This window comes from Tupaia chinensis, unplaced genomic scaffold (assembly GCF_000334495.1).
Source record: "Tupaia chinensis unplaced genomic scaffold, TupChi_1.0 Scaffold000453_1, whole genome shotgun sequence".
Classification (NCBI taxonomy): Eukaryota; Metazoa; Chordata; class Mammalia; order Scandentia; family Tupaiidae; genus Tupaia; species Tupaia belangeri.
The window spans coordinates 486055-505720 of NW_006159960.1; the positions used below are offsets into that span (position 1 = coordinate 486055).

The 19666-nt window shown below is 41.0% G+C and overlaps 1 protein-coding gene across 2 annotated transcripts in view; it reads right to left on the reverse strand.

Moving 5' to 3' along the window:
- Nucleotides 1-6: 6 nt before the first annotated feature.
- DENND1B (DENN domain containing 1B) overlaps nt 7-19666 on the reverse strand; it is a 244903-nt gene continuing 225243 nt past the window's right edge. For both annotated transcript variants that reach the window (XM_027774545.1, XM_027774546.1), the window contains 3 exons: nt 3988-4067; nt 2210-2426; nt 7-1354 (listed from right to left, as the gene is read on the reverse strand). In XM_027774545.1, the coding sequence (XP_027630346.1) occupies nt 821-1354; nt 2210-2426; nt 3988-4067 (831 nt within the window). In that variant the 3' untranslated portion in view covers nt 7-820. The remainder of the gene's footprint in view (nt 1355-2209; nt 2427-3987; nt 4068-19666) is intronic.

Genomic DNA, 19666 nt, shown 5'->3' on the forward strand with positions numbered 1-19666 from the left:
GCCTTCGCTGGGTGGACCACGAATGAGCAAAGGTGTGGAGAGACGGAAGACGTTGACAGTGTCCTGTGTGTAAACAGAAGTCTTTACCTTCACATTATAACTCAGCACTTCATCTGTTTCACTGAGGGACGGGGAAAGGGAAATACACACCTTCCTACTTTGTTCAAAGCATGCTGTGGTGTCCTTATATAATCAAAGTACACATTTCCAAAGGAGAGCTTTTCAACCTTGAGAAAAAATGAATTGTGACCTCAATTCAATGAATAGAAAAAGGCGTTATTGCTCTGCAGAATACTAATAACTTATCTTTTGACTTTAACATGTAATTTCATAAATTATTCCATTATGCTTAATATAGCTTGATGATTAAGGCAATTAGTGGATTAACAGTTTCATCCGATTCAGGCTAGTTTTGATATCTCAATCAGTTCATGCTCAACTGGATTAGTATCTTAGCTGCTAGTTATGTGCAAGGATTATATAATGCATACTGAGTTTAAATAAAATGAGTTGGCATTAAGCACCAAACACTGGGCAATCGTATGTTCAGTACATACTTTCAACACACACACAGACGGGTACCTGATTTAAGAGCACAGTAGAACTCACTTTCCATTTAAAAAATCAATGGGTAACATATATCCAGGAGGCGACCAACCGGGAAGGGGGGGGGAACAGGTGTCCCGAGTGAAAAAAAAATGTTTTTAAATAGTAGTAAGAGTTGTTATTCCTACAAATAATTCAGTTTATTATACAGATGCCGTAGACTCCAACGTGTCCCCCATGGGAGGGGGACACAGGGCGGCCCCTCGGTCCCCAGCTAAGCCCGGTTTCCACCTGTGTTTTCTTCCGAAACACGTGGGCCTGGCGCGCAGTCAGAGGCCATGTGACACAAGGACACCACTTCTTGGAGCAGCCCGGGGCCTTCTGGAGTCTCTTTGGCTTCTTTCCCTTCTCTCTCCCAAGGAACGGAGGTAGACGGGCGCCGCCCGAGGCCGGGCGGGAGCGGGGCGTCACAGCTCCGGCTTAGTGTTTCCCTGGGTTCCGCGTCCGCCTCCGCGCCGTCCCTTTGGGCAACTCCGGGAGCCAGCAGGGACTCCGACCCCGACTCTGCGGGCCCCTCCGCCCCGCTCGGGCCACCCGGGTCGCGGGCACCGAGCTGCTTCCCAGCGCACTCCTCTCTCAGGATGAACAGCGACTCCGCCAGGCCGCCGGAGGACACGCGCTTCCTGGGAGCCGGAGGGAGGTGGCCGCTGGGGGCGCTGTCGTCCTGCCCCAGGGGCCACTCGGCCTGGTCGCCAGAACCGCTGCAGAGCAGGGCCAGGTTGTTCTCGCTGGGGGCATTGGATTTGTTCTGAAAGAAGAGTCAGCAGACTCAGAAAATGTTTTCAATTACAGTAATATTTCAGATTTTTTTTTCCTATCCTGAAATCAGGGTTACTATCTTTCAAGGCTGCGAACTTTGAAGTTCTGCCCAGAGGAAACAAGCATCATGGGGAGGACTTTGGTTTCTGTGTGTTTGCAACTGTCACCTCTCACGATAACCCGTGCCAACTTCCGGAGTCCCTGACAGTCTAAATGTGGCAGACACTACTTAGACTTCCACCTCTTATGTTCTGAAAGCATTCCATTTGTTTAAAACATTATTCATTTTTGAGCAATAAAAGGGGAAAATGATTTGAATACACTTACTAAAATTTTTTGAAAACCCAGAAAAAATATATATATATACACACACATACACATTAAATAGGCAGTATTCAGAAATTCATCTAACAGATACTACACTAAACAGAGTCTCAAAGAATAATTCAGTGAAAAGAGATTTCTGATTGACTTATTTAGTTTGACGTGACAAGTTACTATGGAGTATATATATATATTTTTTTTTTTTTAAAGTAGGAATATTTCCTGTTAAAAAAAATTCCCCAGAGAAGGCAATTATAATAGATTATAAGAAAATATCCCTCCCGGACAAAAGAATTTCTATTAATGACAATAATCTCCAAAAGTGGGTTAGTGGATAAACCATCAGAAATTTTATTACTAGAAATAATTCTCAGTGATTCAATTTTACCCTATTTTTGAAGTTTCGAAACTTGCCTATTTAGAGGTTAAATGTTTCTACCTATTAAGATTATAAGATCAGACAATCCCAGCAAGGGCAGGAATGTTTTCACTTCATTTTATGAGTGGAAAAATTAACTACCGTAGGTTTGTAATCAATATCATCCATTGATCTAAAGAAATCCAAGCTCTTCGCAGCTGCCAGCTTCCCTTGATCCGAGCTATGTGTGCTCAGCGTATCAAGGATCTCGCCTAACAGGTCCATTTCGCCAGAGTAAGGGATCTTCACTCTTGTTTCCACCGAGTCATCGCTTTCATAAAAATAAGCAGGAGCTTCTTCACCATCTTCAGAAGATAACCTGGAGAAAAATAAAACAGGTGGAAGAAGATGTATGACCATGAATGTTCCTTGTAAGCCACCTCTTATCAGTTACATCCGGTTAATGAGTTGAACCAAAGTGATATTCTGGAAGAACAACGAAATTGTTCCTAAGTTCAGGCCAGCCAGTGGCGTAGTGATTAGGCAGCTGGATCTCACGGGACTCGGCAGTCTGAGAAATGCTAGGCATATGTGTGCGTGCCCAAGACCCCAAGAGGGAAATGGAGAAGATACTGTGGTATGGCCATGCCCCCTGGGTGTGATTTCTCACTTTCCCTCTCTTTCTCCCTTTCTTTCTCCAGCAAGTGCACACTCCCTATAGCAAAAACTAAAAATAAATATGTGGTGTGTGTGTGTGTGTGTGTGTGTGTGTGTTTGTTTCAAGGCCAGATTCTTTACAGTGGGGTACAACCTAATTCGAATGCTGGAGGTGATAAGTACATGCGTTAAGATGAGCTTTATGGGAATTTAATCACCCTGTAAGTATATGCATGCTTTCATACAGTTATTCTGTGGGCTTTGGAACTTTAACCTTGGAAATATTTAATTGAATACTTGGAACATTTGTTAAAGCTTAAGTTCACTTTCAATATTTTTATATGATTTTCCTTTTCTTTATTCATTTATTTTGGAAAAGAATATATATATTCCTTCATATAACAGAGATATACTTAATAGAGAAGAAAGAACATCATTTTATCATCTCTGTGTTTTCATTGTTGTTGTTGTTTTGTAGAGGTTTTTGCTATAGGGTGTGTGCGTTTGCCGGAAAGACAGAGAGAGACAGAGAGATAGAAAGTGAGAAATCACCCTCCAAGGGAGGTGGTCAGACTGGAATCCCTTCTCCATTCTCCTCTTGGGATCCTGGACACACATGCACATGCACCTGTCATGAGTTTAAGCCACGGGGTCCAGAATTCAAACCGTGGTTGACTACATAGGAGTCCAGTGACACAGCCATTACACCAACTGCTGGTCCTTCATGTTTGTTTGTTTTAAGACAAGGTCTCACTATGTTGCCCAGGCTGGCAAAATCCTGCCTCAGCCTCCCAAGGAACTGGGATTAGAGGCATTGTCACTGTGCCCAGCCCCCATATATTTTCAAATAGTTAAAAAGTTAAATAGATACTATTATTTCCTTATTTTATATTAAAATGAACATTTTGCAGCAGACTTAAATCCCCCCTCGTGCTGCAAATCAGTTTGCTTCAGTTGACTGTCATCACTGCTCCTGATATTCAGCCTCCCTCCTTTCAGCATGAGGACAGGAGTTTAATTCAGGAGGGTGCTCTCCCCTTTAGCACTCTCTCAGCTAACCCTGGAAACGTTATTGCTTTCCAAAAGTGAGGTATTCAGGTCTACCTCGCTTTGCCATCTCAAGATTTAAACCCTCATGACATTCCAAGGAGCACGAGTTCCTTTCCTGAAGAACATCACAAGGAAGCAACGTCCAAGCTCTGCAGGTGCACACTGGGACATACCCTTCTAGCCTAACGCGTCTCCCACTGAGCCACACCAGTGACAAGACCAGCACTCCTTACTTGCTTGCTCTTTCAATGTCGTCGTCGTCCTCGTCACACAGCGCACCATCGCAGCTCTTCAGAGGCCTTTTCAGGCGTGCCTAGAGAGAGAAATCGGCAATAAGCTGGCTGGCACTGGTGGTTTAGAATAAATCTCTTTAATAAATGTTAGAAGAACAATGGAACTTGATAAAAACATGTTTAAAAGAAATACACAAAGGTTTTTAGATATACCCGATCACTTGGCAACCTGGGGCTGGAAGAAGAGGATGGAATCAGGTCACATCTATTTCCACACTTAGTAGCTCCTTGAATGAAAATAACTTAAAAAAAATCACTGGATAGAATTCAGGTGCATAGTCACACTGTCTTTCAAACTGGTCTCAAAGACAACTTAGGGTTAGTAGCTTCTTGAATGAAAATAACTTTCAAAATCACTGGATAGAATTCAGGTGCATAGTCACACTGTCTTTCAAACTGGTCTCAAAGACAACTTAGGGTCAGTCACTCGCTCGTGCACTCGATCACCGAGTTTCAGCAATTTACAGTATGCAACAACCTTGTTTATTTCTTCCATGAGACAGATACCCACATGTACACATGTGCCTCCCAAAGGGTGACCATGCTGTGATCCACTTCCAGCCTCAGCCAGCCAGGACTGAGGGTGCACACCCACCGTGTTGGGGAGACCTCAGCAGGTGAGCCCAGCTTCCACTGCAGTACCTCATTTGGGGGAGTACTAGGACTGATTAATGACTTCCGCTGTGGGCGGCTGGTCCCTCCCTTATGAATTACCTCATCAACTTTTCACTTGACGGTCAGTATCCTGTAGCCACTGGCTAAACCAATTATGTCATTAGGGTCTTCAAAGTTATGCTTTTAGGGAGCTCTCCTTCTATATTTACTTGTTGTCATTCTATACAGGAGAACTTTGGACTATCCTAGGGGCCAGCAGCTAGCGTAATGGCTATGTTGCTGGACTCCCATGTAGTTGAGCATGGTTCAAGTCCCAGATCCGGTGGCTTAAAACTCATACCGGGAGTGTGTGCGTATGTGCCCAAGATCCCGAGAGGAGAATGGAGGAGAAGGGATTGCAGCATGGCCATCACCCCCGAGGGGTGATTTCTCGCTGCCTCTCTGTCTCTCTGTCTTTCTGGCGAGCGCACGTGCCCTATAGCGAAAACCTCTCAAAAAAACAAAAAAAGAGGAAAAAGAACAACTTTGGACTATCCTGAAATACAATGTGTGCAGGAAAGGTAGGACAGATCCCGAGTCTGACATTCTATTTCATAATTTTCAGAGTAACAGGTTATAACCCAAACAACAGCTAAAGCAAGCCATGAGGGTTTCTGTTACTTACCATGATTTGTACATATCTGATGCAGTTCAACCCGCCACAGCTATTACTATTTTTGATAACAAACCTGCCCCATCTTTGAATTATACTCTGATTGTATCATTTCCAAATGATCCATGCATAGTTTTTTCATAGTATGCATTTTCCATGAACTTTCTCAAGAAACTCCCCCATATCCCCATGTGGTTAATAAACTCTTATGTTACAAGTTTCTTTTTGTGCTCAAGAATAATCTTATATTATAGGGCTCGCCCTATAGCACAGTAATTAAGTGCTAGGCATAGAACACTGGGTCCCTTGGGTCAGGCTGGTGTGGTGGTTAAGGTGGCTGAATCCCACGTGGCCAAATGCATGGTTCAAGTCCCAGACCCAGTGGCTGGAGAGACATGCTGGGTACATGTGCATGCATGTCCAAAATCCCAGAAGGAGGGAGAAACAGGGGAGAAGGGATTGTGGTGTAACCATTTCCCATGGGAGAGGGGTGCTTTCTCACTTTATCTCTGGCAAGTGCATGCACCTTCTGGCAAAACTACAAAAATAATAATGATCTAAGATCATTACGATCACAAATGGGGCACGGTCCACGGAAAGTATAAGACTTTAAAATAAGGAAAAAATGTATTGCTGTCTTTTCAAAAAATGCTGTGTGTTCCTTTCCAAGATTTTAATACCATATAGGTCTGCACCATTCTTAGTCTTGGATAATTCTACAGCTCTGTAGAGCTAGGAGTTAAGCTGTGGAAAAATGATGGCATGCAAACCCTCCTTGTTCATGGAGACACAAGTGAACTTGGTCTGGTGGAGACACAGCTGTTACATGGGGGGCATGGTTTTGTATATATTGGCACCCACATTTCACTATTCCTGTGTCTGTTCTTTGGTTTGTCCTTTATACCATCTTACTAGTTCCTTCATTAGTAAAATATAAGTAACAATTTTACTCTGCAGTATAAAAATATTCTTTAGGGGACCAGCAGTTGGCATAATGGCTATATCACTGGACTCTGATGTTGTCGACTGCAGTTCAAGTCCCGGACTCAGAGGCTTAAATTCATAACAGGTGCGTGTGTGTTTATGCCCAAAGTCCCAAGAGGAGAATGGAGAAGGGACTGCAGCATGGCTATCCCCCCTGGTGGGTGATTTCTCGCTTTCTGTCTCTCTCTTGTCTTTCTGGTGAGCACACACACCCTATAACAAAAATCTCTCAAAAAAAATAAATAAATAAAACAGTAGTCTTTAGAATAAGTAGTTAAATGTTTCCTGAATAAATTAACATATGCATATGTGGTAGGTAGTTTGTTGAGTATGCACTAAAGGAATTGCACAACCGATAAGAAAATACATACTGCAAAGAAGAAAGTACTATATTTATTTCATTGACAAAAGTACTTTTAGTGTCCACAGATACAGAAAAGCATTCTGCTCATTCATTCATCCAACAAAGCTTAAAGAAATATCTTCTCTGTGCCAGGCACTGGGCTACATGCCAGTGTACAATAACAGCTCAAAACAAGGCTCCCTGCCTTCATAGATGTTACATTCTAATACACGAGATGTTAATTAACTCAATAATCATACAAATTGTGACTGTCATTAATTCGTACTGCGCTATGATTGCTATGAAAGCACTAAAGGAATGTGACCCAGCCCAGGAGGTCAAGGGAAGTCTCTCCCTGAAAGATGTTTGTTGAGCCCTGATAGTAGCTGCTAGGTCGAAGAGGAGAAGTCACCCTGTGTTCAACTGTCCTGTGGTGGGACCATGGCGACAAAGGTAAGTGGATGAACCGTAATCACTGGTGCAGGGCGAGTGAGAGCTTGTGCTGGTCTACAAGATTCTCTAAGGGGCCCATTCAATCTTGCAGTTACCCCTTTGATCACTAGATGGCAGACATATACTAAGAAAACAAGACTGGAGCAATTCATATTTCTGGGGGCGGGGCTGGCGGGTCCTAAATTGCTGGAGGAAATCAGACATCTAGCAGGAAATTGGGGGAGATGAGAACATGGGAGGCGGTGTCAGGCAAGGGACAGACCTCGGACCTGCAGATTCTGATCATGGAGGACAACAGAAGCCACTGAGGCAACGTCTCTGCTGAGAGACTATGAAAGCTGCCACGGTTGCCCCTTGCAAGTACAACAGTAGTCACATCTCACTTCTCCAGTTTTAGCATCTCTTCATTCCACAAACACCCAAGCGAAAAATGCCAAAATGCTCACTAAAGCTTTTATTTCCCACAAGTTTTAATCTACTTCCTTGACATGGAGGGAAGGAATCTGGACAGTGCTTTATCATGCAGTGATCCCCTCCCAGCCTTCCAGGGTCCCAGGATCCCTGGTGCCCATGCACCCAGCATGTTCAGGGCAACCCAGAACCCAAGTCCCAGCCTTCCCATAGGGCTCCGGTGTCCAAAGCAGCAGTTAAAAATAAGATAGGAAGTGAATGTTACATGTCCTCAATCAGACTCACACCAGGTTGTAAACACACAGAATTGTAAAAGAAAATACTGTTCCTCCCCAAACGTACACGCCTATTCTATTTGAAAATGCATGAAGCAAATTCTCATGTAACAAGGGATGCTTGCTGAAAACGTGGGGGGAAATACTAAATTAATGAAAACGAAAGGTTATCAACATGGAATGAAATTTATTAGAGAGCATATCCGACTAGAGAAGCCGACCCTAAGCTAGAAAATGACAGAAGTAAAAGAAACGGACTGGGAGGGACGAGATAGAAAAAGATTTTGTAGGAAGAAACAAGAACGGATAGTAACTGAGGTAAAAAGACCAAGTCCCCAAACCACAGACCTTCATATGTAAAGCGACCTCATGAAATAGTTTGGTCTAGCTCCAAGAAACAAAAAGAAATGTTTCCTTTCTTTTCACTTCCATGGTTTCCAGAAAGTACATGAGACAACAAAATGACGAAAATCCTCCTGGGGCATGAAGGCGCAGGCTAAACTAGTAGTTAACTTTTTGATCACTAGAGGGCAGACAAGTACTAATATGCTTGACCAGTTTAAACTGGGTGTGGGGGTGGGGGAGTTGGTGGGGCATGGAATGAGTGAGGCGTGTAAATAAATGGGAAAGTACAAGTTTCTTTGTTTTTTTCTTGTTTTAGGGTTTTTGCCATAGGGCACGTGTACTCACTGGAGAGAAAAGGGAAAGTGAGAAACCACCCCCTAGGGAGGATGGCCACACCACAATCCCTCCTCGTTCTCTTTGAGATTTTGGACACACATGTACATGTGTCCAGCACGATTCTCAAGCTGCTGGGCCCAGGACGCAAACCACAGTTAGCCAGGTGTGAATCTAGAGCCTTCCCCACCATGCCACCTGCTGGCCCCAGGAAAATAGGTTTTAAAAGTTCTTAAGTTTTCTTCAAATTGACAGATAAAATTTGCATATGTGATTTTTGAAATATAAATACATTATGGAATGGGTATTTCTAGTTAACAAATATGTCACATAATGATGACTTCTGTGGTGAGTGCATTTAATATCTATGCTTCATAATTTTCAAGAATGCAATGTATCATCAACTGCAGTCACTTTGCTGTGCAGTAGATCCCTATAGGCATTCCTCCTATCTCACTGTCATTAGGTATGCACCTATTAACATCTCATGGTCCCTGTGCCCAACCACCTCACCTCTGGGAGCCACCACTGAGCTCTCTACTTCTGAGAGATCAACGCTTTTAGATTCCTCAAGAGTGAGATCATGCAGAATTTGTCTTTCTGTGCCTGGCTTATTTCACTGAGCTTAATGGCCCACAGGTTCATCCATGTCATTACAAATGATGGGATGTCCTTTTTATGGCTGCATAGTATTCCACTGAGTATACAGATGGCCTCTAACTTACAATGGATTCAATGGCAAGTTTTCACTTGTCAAAGGCATGAAAGCAATATGTATTCAGTAGAAACTGTATTTCAAGCACTATAAAACAATTACTATTTTTAGTACAGAATTCAAACCACATACATGTATACTCAACACTTCATTACAAATAGGCTTTGTGTTAGATGATGAATAGAAGTGGAGAACGTAAGCATATTTGTCACATTCCTGATCTTAGAGAAAAAGCTTTCAAGTTGTACTTGAGTATGTTGTTAGCGGTCAGTGTTTGGCTTTCATTGTGTTGAGGAACTTTCTTCTTTGCCTAATTTATTAAGCATTCTCATTATGAAAGGATGTTGAATTTTGCTAAATCCTTTTTCCTTTTTTAATTTTTTTATAAGTAAGATTGAGAAAAAGAGGAAGAGACAAACAGATACAGGGACCCTAACATGATCTTGTCATGCTGTGATTCTTCCCTCAGTTTTCTAGACAGCCAGGAACATGTGAGCACCTGGTGTGCTCAGGTTAACCCAGGATCTGAACCCCAAACCCTCCCATATGGTTCCAGTATCTCAAAGTGGTGCCTTGATACCTGAATCAACAAGGCTGGGCCTGTCAAATGCTTTTCTGCATTTACTGAAATTATATGGTTTTTGTTCTTTATCTTGTTAATGTCATGTTCATGTTTATTGATTTGTGTAGGTTGAACCATCCTTGCACACCTGGGATCAATGCCACTTGAGGGTAATGAATCTTTTTTAATTAACAAAAATTATAGACCTTTTTTAAACAGAAAACTTTAAATTCTTTTCATCCTGTGCCCCTCACATCCACTCTTAAAAAAAAATGAATAATCCAACTTAAAAATGAGAAAATGAACTGAATAGATGACTCCCCAAGGAAGACTTACAAATGACCAAAAGGCACGTGAAGGATCTATTTTATTTGCTGTTGAATTCTATTTGCCAGAATTTGTTGGTGATTTCTGCACCTATGTTCATCAGGAATATTAACATGCACTGTGTGTGTGTGTGTGTGTGTGTGTGTCTTTTTCATCTCTGATTTTGAGTTCTCTTGTTACTTAGTCTAGCTAAAAGCATGTTGATTTTATCTTTTCAAACCGACTCTTAGTTGCATGGATCTTTTATATTGTTTTTCTAGGATATATTTCACTTATTTTTGCTCTCACATTTATTATCTTCTTCCTTCTACTAGTTTTTGGGTTTTTTTTTCTGTTTTTCTAGTTCTTTAAGATGCAATGTTAGGTTATTTATTTGAGATCTTTCTTATTTGTTGATGCAAGTGTTTATGGCCATAAATGATCTCTTAGAGTTGCTTGTGCCATATCCCATAATATTGATATGCTGTGCTTCCATTTTCACTTGTCTCAGGAAATGTTTTTATTTACTTTTCAATTTCTTCATTGACCCATTGGTTAATTAATAAGTCCTGAGAGACTCAAAAGGAATGTCTGAGGACAAGTCTGAGAAGGACTTTCTAACATGGCAAGATTTAATCTCATTTCTAAAGCTCGTGTAGTTCAGAATGATGCAGAGTGCTAAAGCTCCAGGTAGGCAGAATGGGAAGGTGGAGACCCTGACAAAGGTTCTAAAAACAGAAATTCCGGTCAGGGCAGAGGGGAAAACTGGAAGGATTACCAGGGCATATGTTTGGCTGAGTCTGATGAACTTTGCTGATGAAGGACTGGCATTACTGGGTTAAGGAAATAAAGATGGTATAGAAATTTCAAAATTATACTCCTGAACAGGTAAACGCTATGTGAGGCCACGTCAGGATGGAGGATTCTGAAGCGGTTCCTCACATCTGCATTCCAATACCCCATCTTCAGCGAACTCAGGTGAACTTTATTTACGACCACTCGACTCTTACCTGATCCGTGCTCCCTTTTAAAGGCAGTGTTTCAAGCACATTCCTATTTTATCAAGTCCTCAAGACCATGAACCTTATGTTTTTTTAAATATGTTTTGCTTCCAAGTCTACGTCTATTTGAAATGTAGAAGGCTGTAAGAGAATGTCACTCTCATCCTAACAATTAAAAAAAAAAAAAAGTGAACAATTAAAAAATAACAATCTTTCTTGAGCCCACCAGGAAGCCAAGTCATAGGACAACCGAGTAAACTGAATCCCGCATATCACAAGCCCCTCCAAAGACAGGCTGGAGACCAGATCGAGTCGTCACTGGCAAAGCACAAGCAGAGCCAGCTGCCACAGGAGGGACTGAGGAGAAATCTGCGATTTTAACAAAGATTTAAAAGCCAAGGATGGGTTCACATGTCAGTTTGGAACAGCTGGGAGTCTCAAAGAAAGGAGGAGTTTGCACTTGCAAGCTCTTTCCATGTATAAATTCCTGTAATTTTATTCTAAATCAGGCAACCTTATCAGCTGGTGCTCTGAGAGGGCTTGGGGGCAAGACAGAAAGCTGAAAGAGCTTTTCTCGGTGGTTCAGGCCTGCAGGACCTGACAGGCTGCTGCCAGGGGACAGGCATAAAGTCCCGCTTACTTTTTAGAACATTCATTTATGTGAAATGAAAGCCTTAAGCTGCTAGCAAACTCGCTCATTTCCAAGATTTCTGGGGGAAGCATAGGAGCACAAGCTTTCTCTGCTCCACAGCAGGACAGAAATGCGTAGGCACAGCACCCTGCAATGATACCAGAGGTCCATCACCACTAGGGCGGGGCAGGGCAGGTCACCCTCAGACGTCCAAGATTTAAGAAAGGCAGGTATAAGGAAGTCTGTCTGCTGTGGGGAGAAAGCCCTTTCGTGGGGGACGCATGGCCTGCATGAGTCTGAAAGTGGACCAGAGCACGGGATACCCATAAACCAAGACCAAGTAACTAGCAACAGAAGTTGACTGCTGGGGAGGGGCAGGAAGGCTGAGAAAGAGCTCGCCCTGTGGGTGTGTGGGCATGTACGGAAACTGCTGATAGCTCAGTGTGGTGCAGGAAGGCTGAGAAACTCCCAGGACCTGTCCCACACGTGGGCACTAAGCACAAGACAAAAGCATCCCCCTGCAGGTAACGACAGCAGATGGAAGCCAGGTTCCGTCCAACTTCAGATTGCTCAACCTCTCACTAATAACATTCCAAGAAGAGCCCTGTCATTTCTGGGTGTAGATAATATTTCATTCTTTTTATGTGTGAGATCTAGTATTTGAGAACTATAAAACCAAAAACTTTTAAAAAAGGACAAATAAATGAAAAAACACAATGACAGCAGAGAGATGGTGTCTATAAAAATTGAATCAAGTGGAAACAGAAGAAATTTTTAAAAAGACCTGATATAAGAATTCTTTTGATGGGTTCATCAGTAGATTGAGGGTCAGTAAACTTTAGGACAGGTAAAATAGAAATAATCCAAACAAACACAAAGAGAAAAAAAAAAAAAGGCAGGAAAAAATGAAACACAAAGAGTTGTCAAGCAAAACCAGAACGGAGCATCCAAGAACTGACAGACAATCAACGGGTCTAACTCGCTGCTCCGACTTTGCGGAGCACAGTTGTAGTTGATAGAATGGAAGCAGTATTTCCGATCACGTATGAAGCTTTCAGCAAGTGTTGGAAGACCAAGTTGCATCACCACACTAACTGACCTCCACCATCACTCTACGGGGTGGACGCAGTGCTCATTATTCTGTAGACCCGGGCTAAGCACGTAGGAAAGTTGCTCAAGGTCCCATGCCACCCAAGTGGCAGAGGCTGAGTCTAGTTCCACTGTGTTGTGCTAGAAAGTCTGGGATCTTCACGACCATGCGGTCTTTCTACCAGAGACGAGGGTTAGGACATCAGGAGGAGGGAATGTAAAGGCCACTGAAGGACAGTCTTTCTGGATTTGTAAATGATGCTCCTCGGTAAGTTAAGAGGAAGTAAGTGCTCTTGAAAACTACAGACTGCTGGCCGGTACCTAGGAGCTGTTCAGAAGAGGGACACGACCCTGAAAGCTGTAAACCAGCACACCCAGTAGATACTCGGTTCTTGTTAAATTACTCTCCAATCTGATGTATCCAATCTGTCCACATTGCACCACTAATGACATTATTGCACCTGATCTTAACTAACATGGAGTCTGTCCTAGAATTTTACTAAGGAAATCCCCATATTCGATTTTAGAGACAGAAGCTCAGAATGCAGAACTGATACAGAATCTTCTTACTGAATACAGATTAGGAAGTTTTGCTTGACAAAATACTGTATCCAAATCTTTCTAGAAATACAGCACTGGAGAATTCATTTCTTTTTTTTTTTAAAGAATTATTTTATTTAATTTTATTTATTCATTCATTGATTTTAATTTGACCAGAGAGAGAGAGAGAAAGTGTGAAAGCAAGCCGCCAGATCCAGGACTTGAACGATGGTCAGCCATGTGGGAGTGTCCAGCGCCTTAACCACCATGCCACCTGCTGGTCCCGAGAGATTTCATTTAAGTTTTGATGAGAGGGAATATAAAAAACCATCCAAAGGCAACTCTGTCCCAGGTATTCCAAAGGATTTGTCAGTTACTGAGGTAGGTAAACAGGTAGGAAGAAGGCCATGTCTGCACAGGGATCTCAACATCCAACTCTGTTTATATGTAACATGGCTGCGAATATTTTTAAGCATGAATTACTAATTAAATATTAAGTGTACTTAAGCACTTTTAAGTATTCATATGCCCAGTAATTATATTAACTATACATATTTATTGTTTCATTATTTTTATTTGGTCTTTACTGTTTGAAAATGAGAAATATACCAAAGATTTTACAGTAACTTTCTGGGACGGAGAGATTATTGATCAGTATGACTACAAGAAGTTTTATAAGACTAGAAAGTATTCTCAAAGCAAAATAAATAAATAAACTAGTAACCCTTTTGATAAATGGCAAGCTATTTGCAATTTCACTTTTGTTGACAGGCTTTCAATATTTCAACATTTGAAAAGGTTTCTTAAAACATGACAAGCTCATTGTATTTTCAGTAAAACAGAATTTGATTTTTTTTTTGGGGGGGGAGAGGTTTTGGTTATAGGGTGTGTGCACTCGCCAGACAGACAGAGAGACAGAGAGACAGAGAGTGAGAAATCACCCCCCATGGGGGATGGCCATACCGCAATCCCTTCTCCTCCATTCTCCTCTCGAGATCTTTGGCATGCATGTACATGCGCCAAGCGTGAGTTTAAGATACTGGGTATGGGACTCGAACCGCGGTCAACTGCATGGGAGTCCAACGACATAGCCATTACACAACTGCTAGTCCCTATTTCTTTCTTATTTTAAAAGAATTATTTTATTTATTTATTTAACTTCATTATTATTATTAATATGATTATTTTTTAATTTGACCAGAGAAAGACAGACAGAGAAAGTGAGAAAGCAAGCTATGTGCTCGCCAGACAGAGAGACAGAGAGACAGAGAGTGAGAAATCACCCCCCATGGGGGATGGCCATACCGCAATCCCTTCTCCTCCATTCTCCTCTCGAGATCTTTGGCATGCATGTACACGCACCCGGCGTGAGTTTTAAGCCACCGGGTCCAGGACTAGAACTACGGTTGACTACATGAGAGTCAAACGACATAGCCATTACACTAACTGTTGGTCCCCAGAATTTGATTTTCTTCAGTAATATGAAGTCAACTTTACTGGCTGAGATAATTTAAAAATCAGTATTGATCAAAAGAACTTATTATTTCTAATGACTTTAATAAACTATGTTTTTAAAAAGGATATAACTAAGGATTTAAAACATCTGATAGGTCAAATACTCATAGCTGCATTTTATTTCTCAGGTTCACCCTATCAATATTAACAAGCATAAATGTGTGTGTACAGGTGGCATCCTACATATAAGCAGATATAGTCTTAAAATGTTTGTGTCAGGGCCAGCAGGTGGCATGGGGTTAAGATACTGGACTTCCACATGGCCAACCAAGGTTGAGTCTCAGACTTGGTAGCTCGCTTTCTCACTCTTGGTCTCTCTCTGGCCAAAGTGAATAATAATAAATAAAACTAAATAATTAATTCAAAAAAATAGTTTAAAAACAAAGATTTTTTGTGTTGGGTCACCTGGTGGTGTGTTGGTTAAGGTGGCTGGATCTCACATAACTGACTGTGCAGTTTAAGTCCAGGACCCGGCAGCTTGAAAAACACACCAGGTGCATAAGCATATGCACCCAAAATCCTGAGAGAAGAATGGAGAAGGGATTGTGGGATGTCCATCCCTCTGCAGGTGGGGTGTGATTTCCCACTCTCCTTCCCTCTTTTCTCTTTCTAGTGAGTACACATCCCTATAGCAAAATTAAGAGAAAAATACATTTTGTGTGTTGGGTACAGCAATAGTCACAACAGACATGACAATTACATTTTGGTCTCAGAATTAAATTATACTATTATTAAATGTGTTTGTTATAAATGTGGAAGGTACTGATAACAGGTAACATGACCAGTATTATATTCAAATGTTAGGAAAACCATAAAGGGCTTCCAGCGAAGGCTATAAACAACGATTGCTGCATTTTGTAATTGGTACGGGAACACAGGGTGCTTTAAGAGATTTATAAATTATTCTAGTATTTGTTGTTAAGCATTAGGAAATGCCACGCCATATAGCAGCTATAAATCCAGCTCAGATGTGTGATTTGTTTATACTCCTGTAGTTAGATATCCATCAAGCTTTCCGGCAATTTCTCTGTCGGGGCAGCAGTGGCCCCAGAAAGAAGAGATCAGCTTTTTCTTTCATCGACGCTAATTCTGATCTGTGACAAACTTTAAAAGCAGTTCTGCACACAAAAACTAGGGGGAAGTCATCATGCTTTGATCCTAAGATGCCAGGGAGAAAGAAAATAAGAATTTGTTTACAAACACTGGGCACTTTTGGAAGAGAGAGAGAGAGAGAGCGAGCAAGCGAGCTGTTGATAATTTAATCAAAACCTTTACCCATTACAAAGGCAACAAAGAAAAAACCTTATAAAGTTAAACAGGACCAAAATTAGTGAGGGCAAATATGAGCGACGTGATTACAGGTGTAAATTCTAGAGTGGTAACAGTCACTAGATTTACTTAGTGGGAAATTAAGTACCTTTGTTTTTGCTGTGAGACCTTGTAATAACCGACACAGTCATTTGTGGCAATGAAGTTGAAGCATCGAATGTTTACATTAAAAAGATACATGTCGAGTTTAAAGTACCTCAAAAATAGAGATGCTTTTTCACATGATAAAGATGATCTCCCATGACATCATTTTTAATACAGTAGGTACTGTCCAGCAGAGCTACCCACTTTAAAAATGATACCCCCAGCCAGTAACTGAAAGGAGCTGGTCTGAATGACAGCTTTGAAAGAGTAACCGTCATGAACGATTTCACAATGAGAGAGATGCCTTGATGTGAATTCTGCTGTGTTTCTGAAATGTGCTACCTATTTTGAAACGTGCTACCTATTTTGTTTAGTGTTAACTCTTTTTTGAAAGAAAGTACTGTGTCAAGTCCACTAGAGGGTACCCTTGTAATCTCTGACTGACTCGGGGAGAGGTGCCGATTTAACTGTAATCAAATTTGACATTTTGGAAATTAATATTATTTCAACAGAGAAACAACAGGGACAATAACTTCCTTTCAAACTTACGTTCTGGTCCTCAGATTTTTCCAAGTGGATTCAAAAGCGCAATTGTACGAACTACTGGTGTTAGGATCAATTAGACTAAATATACCGACGTGAGAGTGGCTTTGGATGGAGACTGCTAAAATGTGTTTTCATTTGGGCAGCATTTCTTCTGGGCATCTGTTTACAGAAGCTTGTTCACTTAACTTATTTCTAAAGAGTTTTATCCTTTGAAGCTTTCCAACATATTTTTTATCACATTCATCCAACATTTTAGCTTGATTATAAAAGCGCTCTCAGTATTGAGCCAAATTAAACAAAGTACTAAAATTACTACATTAAGTTTTTTTGCTTATCATGATTTGATTAAACGTATTGATGTTATTTTGTAAGATCTGGTTTACAAAATAAGTATTCTTTCCAGTTACAGGTCTTCTTTCCCCCGTTTGGGTTGGTAACAATCGTCTTCCCCATCTTGTGTTTCACCATCACTTTTTTTATTGGTCAGACGTGAATGGCTATTTCCCAACAATGACTATGCCATTTCTTTCCTGTCCAATAAAGCAAACCTATTCAATGGACTGTATTTTTCCAAAGTGTACTATTTTTCTGAAATCTATTATGACTCCAGGGCAAGAAATGCAACCTTTAATTACGTTCACTTTAATCCCAGAATCTACTGATTCTTATGAAGGAAAGTGTATCACAAACACATCACTGCAGACCGCACCCTACTGTGCGTGGAATCCCATCTTTTGTTTCAAAACTAGGTGATTTGAAAGAATGCAAGTTTTTATCTTTTCTTACAAGTTTCAAAGAGACAATTTGGAGTATTTTAAAATATGAGGCTTATTGTCTGTAAAACATAAACTATCTGACTGCTCATATTTTTAAATAGATGCTAGCGTATTAGGATTTCTTAAGTCCCTGTTCAACCACAGTATGGCTTTGAAATGCCTGACTTGCAAGTCTCTGCAGGCCAAAAAAAAGTACATATAACTTCTGAGCATGGTTTTTAAAGATGAAAGTGTGCTCCTCAGCAATTACAGAATGAGCGCATAACTGTTGTGTCATATTCCACAAAGCCATTAAAATGCTTTATAAACCTCTAATACATAAAGACTCAAAAAGATAGCAAAATCGCATTTTTTAAGTGTGCATCTCACCTTGCATCATGAGCACAAATGGAAAATCATATAAATCACATTTTATGGTAAAACATCTTTATTTGGACATCCAAAATATAACTATTTTAGTCTGTCTGTGGCTATCTTTAAAAATAAATGTCCACCAGTTCAATAGAGTTTAGGCTTATTAGTAGAAATTGTGACTATTAAACATATTTCTATTTGTAAACACTGTATTTGGGTTGAAGTCTTGACTATATTCCAAGTGGGAGTATTTATCAACAGGCACGCTGCCTTACAGTCTACTACCGTTGAAGGAATATCTTCTGTTCACATTTTCTCATGCTGCTTTTACATAACTGATTGGATAGGCTGAAAATCTGTGTGGACTTCTGTTTGTGCCAGACATGAAACAGTTAAGAGTAATATGTGTGCCAGGGTTTTAATAGGGCTTAACAACAAAAAGCTTCAATCCTCCACTTTCTCTAGGTTTTGTTGCGGTGATTTTGCCTTGCTTAGGGCCATCCATCTGTTAATGTTGATCTGTACCGCAGCTAAGCTCTCAGGCTTGTTCACGCAGTATAGCTGGTGTGTGTGTGTGTGTGTGTGTGTGTGTGTGTGTGTGTGTGTGTCTCATGCAGACACACTGATACATATACACTGTAATTGCTAGACTAACCCAAGAATGGCTCATTTTAAAATGCAGTGGTATCTTAGATTTATAGAAATTTCTATTATTTAAAAGAACTTCTTATTCTTAGAAAATGCTAATAAGTGTTTATCAGTAAAAATTTGTAGATATAATACCGGATGACAAACTTAATGTTTTAAACACTGTTCACTTAGACCCCAGTAGTCTGCTCTAAAATAAAATTGACGAAAGGAGGTGAGTCAGGATTAAACCTGTTCGGCACCATGACCAGTGCCGGTATTCTCCGAGGACTCGACTGGCCCTGTTTTCAACAAAGCCAGAGGAGGATCCTGTCCCTGGAGCCCTGTTAGGCTGGGGCTGCTGGTGGAACTGTCATCTTCACACAAAAGGGAAAAGGGCTGGGCTTTACAAATGTAGAGTCTAATTGGGAGATCGCCATGGCTGTACCCTTGACATTTATTTAAGCCTCATCAATAAAACGGGAAATAGCCATACTAATTAACAAACCAGCACACAAACTACTATTTGTTGAGGGTGGGTCACAGATTCACAATCCACTTCACAAAAGCTAAGTGATAGAGCACACGCTTAAACAAGACACATTTAACATTTAGATGTTTGTTCTTTTCTACAGCACCCACATGATGGAACTCCAGTTATTATTTTTACATGCATTCTTGGAATGCAAATTCTCATAAGCCCATTTTCATCTTTTGAACAACCGATGAAAACTTTCATTGCCAAATCTATCTGGAAACTGGAAATGTGAAGTTCTTAAGATATTCAAATGGGCTAAGAATGGATGAGTCACATCCATATTCTTTACATAGGTCACTCTACTCACAGTAAAATGAAATATGCGAGGTTGTATAAACTTATAAGCCAAGGGAGTTCTCAGAGCAATAAGCTGCACACTTCTCTTCGGGTCACAGACTGGGGTCTACCGTCACTCCTATGTAGAATGACGATGAATAAACTGTAGGCTCCCTACCCTTTACTGACATGTGGATTGTTGGTGACTCTGGACAGTAACCACCGAGGGAGGAGGAAGTCCAATGGGGCTGTTGCTGTGAAACAGCTGGAGTTCAAGAACCATGTGCATACACAGGTTGGCTGTCCATTGCTGAGCGCT